Here is an 8,795-nt window from a genome sequence, read left to right on the forward strand (position 1 = left end):
CGAAGACGCTGTTCGTCCTGGTTACACGATCGCCATCGGCCTTATTTTCTCCTGTACTCAGAACTATAGCAAGCAAAGATTTAATGTCAAATGCATAAAGTTGGATAATTCCGTCGTGGTATCCCACAACTGACGTACTGCGTCAAAAGTACAATCGATTTAAATTTAAAACTCCATGATACGATTATAACTCTCAAAAATTATTTTCACCAGCAACGTGCTGCACTAATTGGTTTATTATATAACTTCTTAACCTTTTATTAGATCTCTTGTCATTAGAACCAAATAAAAAAAAAATTATGCTTTTAAGTTAGAAAGAAAATTGCGTGCTTAAACGATTTTAATGCTCTCGTTTTGGCATCATTATTGGAAAAATGTTGTTGTCGGGAGAATGTATGTTTTTTGTTCATTTCGCCATAAATAAAGGAACAAAACGTGGACGAAATTTTTGGTGGAAGTGGTAAAAGCCGAGATGAGAAAAAAATTAGTTACAGAATGGAACTAAGGTGCTTGTTCCAGAAGGTTCGAGGTATATTATCTCGTATTTGAGATAAAGAGAGTTAACTGTATGCGAGTTGTTATACATAGCGCCCATCAATACTGTTGGACTTAGATGATTCCTGGCCCTGACCATAAATTCGAACTAAAATATAAATATTAACTAGAAAATCAAGATGAAAAAAATCCAATTCAAGAAACTGTTTGCGCCTTGTCTATAGGATATCTTAAAGAGAAACGTTTGACGGTTGTTGAAGAAGTTATAAAAAGGATTGTATTCATTCATAAGGGTGTCAAAAATGACGAAGTTCTTTCATTAAAATCGTCATAGACGTGAATGTGAGATATAGGATTTTTTATACCACGAGGTCTTAAACATAATATACAGCCACTAATTGAGGAATTAAATTAAATGTTATGAACTGATTATTTCCGTTCAAATCTAAATATATGAAGTATATCCGGTCAAGGACAGTTGTTCTTTCAGATAAAAGCGTTTTTTTATGTGGTGCCCAAATATTATGTGACAAAGGAGGAAAGTAAAATATGGTCTTTATGGCTCTCAATATCCAGTCATTTAAAATACAGACTCATACGAAGCAAGGGGGTAGAGTGGGGATAAGTCATAGTGTCTCCACTCAGGGATACTATGGTTAGCCAAGAGCGTTAGACTTTTTTCGGATAAAAAGAATTGGAAAATTTCAACAAGAACCTTAGAAAAGCTTTGCGGTTCTGTGTTTATCATTATTTTCCTGACTAACTCCTTAAGTAAGTCAGTAAAATTTCTCATGTTTTGAATAATCCTAAAATAAAATTTTAACATAGTCACGTTTTAGTGACATGAGGTGTTTTCAAAATACGTTTATAAATATCTGAGTGTTCAGTTTAAACTAACTTTACAACATATCAGGTAATGAAACCAAAATACAGTGAAACCTATCTATAGCGGACGTCATCGGGACCTCAATAAAGTGTCCGCTAAGAGAGGTGTCCGCTACATAGGGGGTCTTTTCAAACTTAGCTCACATTTCTTCAAAAACTATCCCGGTGCTATTGGGGCGTATTGAACTCGACCGTAATGTGTATCGAAAGACTGGTTTTGAAATGCGTGAAATAGCCGACCAACGAAGTGGACACAAATGCATTTGCTGTGGTTCGTACAAATTCTCATTGTACTAAAGAAGTGGTGGTTGGTCATGTGCCTAAAAATACATCTAAAATCGTGTTTATGTTTCCACCTTATTGCTCTATGGAAATTATAGGGACTGGGAAACGCGTTAACCGGAGGTGGATAAGACCTGGGAATCCCTGCAAACTAAACTGGCTGAAAGATAACATACAAAATATTAAAGAATTAATAAATAATAATGTAAAAAAGTAAACAAATTCTTTTAGTTCCAGGGGGTAATTTCAATCAAAACCTTGAGATGATGTCCGTTATATAGAGGTGTCCGCTATAAAGGATGTCCGCTATAAGGAGGTTTTGTTATAAGAGTTTGACCGTCGTTTCATCCGTTCCCAAGAAAAGTGTCCGTTGTAGAGAGGTGTCCGCTATAAAGGATGTCCGCTATAAGGAGGTTTCACTGTACAACATTCTATTGTGAATGCCTTAAAGCTTTCAACTTTAGCGTGAAAATGTAACCGCTGGTGTATTTTTCATTTTGTAAAAAGCATAACTTTTATAAAATAGGAGAGTTTAGATTTCGGAGAACCCTTGTGGAATCATACGGCACATTGTCAAATTTTTGGTTTTTAAATTATAAAAGAGCAACTATGCGCGTAAAATTTGAGTAAACATCTTTTTGAAAGTGACGTGAATTCATTTAATCTACGAAGAAATCCACCTCAGTGTATATTGAAAACAGATGTAAAGTGTAATTCAAATAATTGATTTTCTCACTTCTTCTTCGCATTCTGTTAGTTTAGAAGAAGTGGTTGCCATTGTTCATAGACTTGAATACATAAACATCTTGCGAAAATTTTGGCTGATAAGTTTTATACGCTTAGTTTTTTCTAACAGGCTATTACTTTTTAGGTTTAGCCTGGATAGTCCATGACTTTGTGGATCTCGACCCTTGCTTTATCCCTTAAAATTATTTTTAGCAAGATCCCTATCAACATAATAATTTTCTTTTTCAATTTTTTCAACAAAGCTTTTACATTTTCTCAGACAAACGAGCTTTACAACCCCAAAACGCACAAGCAAAACATCTAATGATTTTAGTACAATGGAGTGCCGCTATCTCGAACTAAGAGAAAACTAAACAAAAAGTTAGCGGGATTTTCGATTTAACACTGTCGAGTTTATCATTTACAAGCTCAAGATAGCGGAAAAGGTTTTTGTTAGCGGTACCGCAATTGCTGACGGGACCAAGCTTTTCTTTGAAATAGCGCGCATTTACGCAGGGTTTTGCACTTCAAAGGGCACCGGCAACATGTTTTACAAAGATTTTAAATTTAAAGTTCCAAACAAAAAACAATGTGTACCAAGCTTTAACACCCATAACTTTTAACAACTCGAATACCATCAACCCGCGCTTTACGTAACATTTAAATCATGAAACCAACAACCAGAGCTTTTGTTTATGTTTGATGTGCCAGGATGTAAAGAAAAATATAAAAAAAAACTTGACGGAAATTGCGGAAATTCTGACGGACTCGATCTCCTGATTGGAAGATAAATTTATTTTTTAGCTATCCAAACTATAAATAAGATTCTTTATTACGTAACAAAAAGAGCTAAGTACCAAATTATCGCTGAAGCTTTACATAAGTTTTTGATGAACATTAATGATGCCTTATAAACAATAACAGATACAAATACTCATGAAAAAAAAGAAGCGAAAAAAGTATTTCTTAAATTACAACTGTTCACACAGTTTTTGGCTTTATTACGCTCAGTGGATATTCGTTGTCTAAAGGCTTGGATTTACATTCTTTTTCATGCTGTACAACATTGTTGAAAACCTCAATCTCTTCCTGCCAAGCTTTTTCAATATTTCTCTGGATGAAAAGATCAGATTTATCTTTCAATATAGGATAGACCTGCATCAACCGTTTCCGTGTTTCCATGATGACACCATATGTCATGTCATCATCCTCGCCGCACCCTTTCTCATTTCGTACAGCCTCCATAATCATTTCTACTTTTCTTTGAGCGTTTTCTTCAGCTGCGTTCTTCATAAGTTGTACAAATTCTTGTTGAGCTTGTTTTGCTTCGTAAGTCGTGTACGTTTCCAGACAAGGTAGTTTGTCAATAGCTGAAAGTAAGAATGGATTATTTTTTTGCTGATTTACTCTGGATTACGGGAGGGGAAAGGGTAGAAGGGCTGGGAATAAATCGGGATGGGGGTGTATATTAAAAAGTAATAATTAGACAAATTGGGACATCATTCTTGATTCTCTTCTCCAGACTTTGTAATTAGCTGAGGGAAAGGGAAAAGAAAAAACAAAAATTAACAACCAAGGGCGAGGGGCAGGGTTACACGTTTGCTTAAATAATGAGGAGATATAGTTTAAGGCAGAAATTTCACTGGAACAATCGTTGCGATTTGCTAAAACCTCTGTGGTATACTTAGATTTTGAGACACAAAAAATTGTAATACACCTAAAACCTTATAAAAGAATATAGTAAAAATATAAAATAAAATAAGAGCAATTTTAGACTGAATATGTGAAGAAAATAGAGCCTGACTAGTTCTAATAGAAAAGGAGTTTTAATGTTTAATTTGATGAAATTTATTAATGAGTAAGACATTGTCTCAACCTCGATCCCAGGGCATTTTGCCTTGTTGATAAAGTTGGCCACTCCGTAATAACGGCTCAGGGTCCACAAAAGACAAAGTTGGCATTGTCTATGTGGATTTTATGACAATTTTAATTGATAAAAATGATGGAATTAATGAGTCTCTAAAATCAGGACGTAAATTGACTGTTTTGTTCTGCAATTTAAGATTCAATTAACGAAGAAACAAAGTTTTTGTGTCTATTTCAAGGAGCAGCAGGAGATACGAAAATGAGATATCACAAAATATGGCTAGTTGGATAGTGTAAAAGAGGTTTTTTTTAAAATAACAGTGCTGAGTTAATATTATTATAGCGTTAGACAAGGAGAGAATTTTGGGTGAAGATAATGAAGCATCTAACTAATGTTTGTTGCTAAAACTTTTGTTATTATCGGCGAGATGGGGAAGAAAGAACGAAAAGTTGGGGTCGACCTGCAGAAAGTATGAGAAAAAATTTTTTTTACCATAGCGTTTAAAAGATCTGTGAGCAAGTAAGAGTCACCATAAAATAGGCTAAAGGGATAAAAAGAATGAAAAAAAAATAAACATGGCTACTGCAAAACTACTCACGATTTTTAAAGCATTTACGAAGCGTGGTAAACACTGTAGCTATCAAAACAGGAATAACCAAACAGGTAATTCCATAAATTTGTGATTGGGCACCTGTTTTCACAACAAGTTTATGATACGTTATGTTCAATTTACTTTTGACTGAAGTTTCTTCCGGACCAATAATTGCGCAGATCAAAATTTGTTTCCTGAGCAAGGTTAACACTATCCAGGTGAATGCAGCAACAGAACAACGAAAGTATTTAGCGAGGATACTATAAGCTAGTGATTTCCACTTGTGTCTTATTAACTTCCTCTTTCTTGACCCATGTGTACAACCACCACGAAAGATGCCAGTAATTTGTTCGTTCAATTCTTTTTCCATCAATACTGCGATGCAGTAAAACAGAGTTGCTGGAGAGAATAATACAAATAATGAAAATTCAAGATGGTGCTTATGTGGACAGTGAAAAGCGATGCGTTGATATGAATACTGCAACGATGCTACTGCTATGAACACCAGTGTCTCTATCGTGTATCGTTTGGCAAGTTTACCATCTTGACCGTCTACTGCATCCTTTATTACTGATGCAAACTAAAAATAGGAGATGAAAAATGAGAACGCGTTTATCACCGTTTATCACGGTATTTGCTTCTAAAACCATTACATTTCTTGTACCTTACCTGAGCAAAAAAATACGGCATGGTTTCTTTCTACCAGAAGAACTATTCCACGAAAACTTTTATCCTAAAAAAAATAAATAAAAAATAAACCGATTCTTACAACGTTGTGATTTAAACGCTGTTGTCAATACAAAGTTCCGTGTTGTCTCCCACACGCGGTGTTGTTCAAACGAGTTAATAACCAGTTACAAATCTTGTTGTAAAAATTATTTCAACATTTACCACTGATACAATTAAACTTGGATAGTTATTTGAGAAAAGGATAAACAAAACATTTTAATTATGTTACAAAACAAGTGTGTTTGACAAAGATACAAAAAAAAATAGTATATATTCATATAAGAGCAAATATATACATCGATTTAGAGATGTATATATGAATCATATGTATAGAAAGATCACCCTTTGTAATGACAAAATATCAGCTATGCTTCTATAATAACACTTTGAAACTGGGTAGGGCTATTTTTCTGATTTGTTTAACAAGGATAGTTAATTAATATGTAGACATTTGGGAAAAAAAATTTGAAAGATTCTTTCTTCCTTTCAATGTCATGGTTAAAACAGAGACATGTTCCTCCAGAGTAAATTAAACTAAAAGCATTTTCATGATCCCCTTAGAGAGAGAAATTTCTCATACAAATGTCAGACGAACTAAGCCTCAACATGTAAATCTGAGACTGAAAATGGTATTAGTCTCATTTAAAGTTTCTTAAGACGTTCTAGAACTAACAAGATAGTGGGGGCAGCTATGAAGCTGTCGAAACGATGTTATGACGCACAGCAGGTACTTTTTTTGTCCCACATCCAATAGAGCGCCTTTTAGTACATGCCGTTTTCTAAAAATCAATTTATTTAATTTTAGTTCAATTAAGAAAAGGTTCGGGCTATCGTTTACCTTGCAGAATTAGTTTTCACAAAATTGAGAAATGTTACTAATACCACATACAACTGCTGCCTATGATTGCTACGATGCAATTATCCCATTAGCTCATGTATTGCTGATCGTAGTATCCACACAAAATATTGAATATGTTTTTAACAGGTTACAAGAAGCCCTGGGGGCTCTAAGAATTTCCGCTCGCTACCAAAATATTTAATGACAACCTGCTACGTGCCAAACATTCGGAGAGGTTTGGTGCATGAAGCTCTGAAGATAAAGCACACAGCATACTTTATTTGTTAACTGTGCCAAATTGGTCGAAATTGAAGTGGTTTTAATTTTTGGACCAATTTTGGCCTAAAATGGCATTTAGGTGACAAAAATCAAAATTTTGATGTCACCATCATGTTCAGCATACTTCATTTGTTAACTGTGCCAAATTTTGTTGAAAATAAAGTAGTTTTAATTATTGGACCAATTTTGGTCTAAAATGACATTTAGGTGACAAAAATCAAAATTATGATGTCACCATTATGTTCAGCATACTTTTTTTGTTAACTGTGCCAAATTTTGTTGAAAATAAAGTAGTTTTAATTATTGGACCAATTTTGGTCTAAAATGACATTTAGGTGACAAAAATCAAAATTATGATGTCACCATTATGTTCAGCATACTTTTTTTGTTAACTGTGCCAAATTTTGTCGAAAACAAATACCAATTTCGGCCTGAAACGTCATTTAGATGACTTTCCAGTACTTGGGAGCTTGGGTACGAAGTTTAAATCTGTGACGTTACATTTGACCATTTGGGACAGGGTTAGTTAATTAGTCGGTTATACCAATACTATCCTCCTCTCAGAAGAACGTGAAATCCCAGAGTCGATTTTTTCTCAAAAAATGCTCCGAAAGAAAAAAACGACGGTTTTAAAGAATTTCCTACGCCTTCGGGCGCGGAAATTCAATAAAAAGGTGTCGCTAGCTATACCTAACGAGTTACAATAAAGAATAAGAAACACCAGCATTATCAGAAGACTTTGTGCTAGTTTACAGACAACAAAATTTGTGTCTGATTACCTCCATATTTTGGGTTTGTATAACCAACCCAAAAGTAGGGAAGAAGTAATGAAGATGGTTAGCATAAAAATGCACTGATACCAAATAATAATAAAAAAATAGGAAAAAAATAAATAAAAAACAGTTAGCTAGATAGACGTCTTCCGTGCGTCCGGTAGCCAAAATCTAGAAATTAGTTTGTCTAAGATTTACATGGCTAAAAATGTCACGATATATTCTTTTTAACATGTAGCCAATCAAACGTAAAGACGTTTTCCAAACCAGGAAGTCTCCAGGAAGCCTGGCCTAGAGCGATTGACCAAACTAATGGCAGAAACGAGTTGTCATGAATTATTTCTTACGTCCGAAATTATATATTTGTGTACAAATCAAATGTTTCATAACTTTAAAGTTACCAAAAATTAGGAACATATTTAGAACGTACTCAGCCATTTCTTTTCATAGATTAAGGACAAAACAACGCGAATCTAACTTACTAATATATTTATATCACTGTAACGCCATCTATTTGTTCAAATCTTAAAATCTTCCTCGACACCTGTAATCTGACCAAAATATTTCCCTATTTTTGTAGGAACATCTCACTTTGCAGTTTTTTTTTTAAAAAAAAAACACAAACAAGAGAATTTGAGGCAGAAAAAGGGTAAAAAATAAGCACATAAAACCTTTCGACAGCAGGGTTGATGGGGGCTATTACCTTCCTCCTTTCGACCCTGATGCCTTAAACAACAGACCTATTGTTTTTACCTTGAAATCACAGCCTGATATTCTAATATAAAAAGAAAAGCAAGTAAGATGAATCTGTTATCAAATATGACCTAAATTTCACGAAACAAGTTGCATGTAATCAGAATTAAGTATTAAATATATTCAATCGAAATTAAGTATTTCCAATCCAATTTAGACTTCATCAAAAAAACACCAACCAAAGCGCATCTCTGCAAAATTTTACGGATAAACTTTGCATCTAACAGTTTGCTGTGTTATATTCGAAAGGCGGGAATAATGAAAACTGTTCGAATGAAATTAACAACACATTGTGTCACAATGAAAAGAGCAATAAAATTTTAGTCGCATTTTGTTAATAATGTAATCGCACGTGAACAATAAAATTTAATGATGCATTACGCTAACATAGAATATTGACGAATTTATTTAAGAGTTTTGTAATTAATTTTGTAAGACTTATCAGTATATCGTTGCTTGATAAATTAGTCGCCAAGGATTAAAAAAATATTCGTTAAATGTGAATAATACAAATCTAATGAATTCGATATTCGAATCTGCGTTCTAAAACAATCTATTTCACTAAAACTTCTTTTA

General features: G+C 33.9%; 1 protein-coding gene across 3 annotated transcripts; it reads right to left on the minus strand.

Moving 5' to 3' along the window:
• Positions 1 to 3,193: 3,193 nt before the first annotated feature.
• On the minus strand, positions 3,194 to 8,481 carry LOC130641474 (calcium homeostasis modulator protein 6-like). Of its 3 annotated transcripts, none has more exons than XM_057448283.1 (5): positions 8,399 to 8,479; positions 7,949 to 8,010; positions 5,517 to 5,580; positions 4,854 to 5,427; positions 3,194 to 3,758 (listed from the first exon to the last, which is right to left on the minus strand). In XM_057448283.1, exons 3-5 carry the CDS (start codon positions 5,535 to 5,537, stop codon positions 3,370 to 3,372), a joined length of 984 nt encoding a protein of 327 aa, XP_057304266.1. In that variant the 5' UTR covers positions 5,538 to 5,580; positions 7,949 to 8,010; positions 8,399 to 8,479; the 3' UTR covers positions 3,194 to 3,369. The 3 variants fall into 3 exon arrangements, with proteins under 3 accessions (XP_057304266.1, XP_057304267.1, XP_057304268.1); XM_057448284.1 differs by lacking the exon at positions 8,399 to 8,479 and adding an exon at positions 8,220 to 8,358; XM_057448285.1 differs by lacking the exon at positions 7,949 to 8,010 and having other exon boundaries at positions 8,399 to 8,481.
• Between the last annotated feature and the right edge of the window lie 314 nt (positions 8,482 to 8,795).

This window comes from Hydractinia symbiolongicarpus, chromosome 4 (assembly GCF_029227915.1).
Source record: "Hydractinia symbiolongicarpus strain clone_291-10 chromosome 4, HSymV2.1, whole genome shotgun sequence".
Classification (NCBI taxonomy): domain Eukaryota; kingdom Metazoa; phylum Cnidaria; class Hydrozoa; order Anthoathecata; family Hydractiniidae; genus Hydractinia; species Hydractinia symbiolongicarpus.

Bases quoted from the DNA above. Each gene is read 5' to 3' on its own strand.
- LOC130641474 (XM_057448285.1), bottom strand. From the start codon at position 5,537: ATGCCGTATTTTTTTGCTCAG. The intron at 5,428-5,516 runs GTAAGGTACAAG...TCCTATTTTTAG, and splicing joins TGCCGTATTTTTTTGCTCAG to TTTGCATCAGTAATAAAGGA. The intron at 3,759-4,853 runs GTGAGTAGTTTT...TCTTACTTTCAG, and splicing joins TCGTAAATGCTTTAAAAATC to CTATTGACAAACTACCTTGT.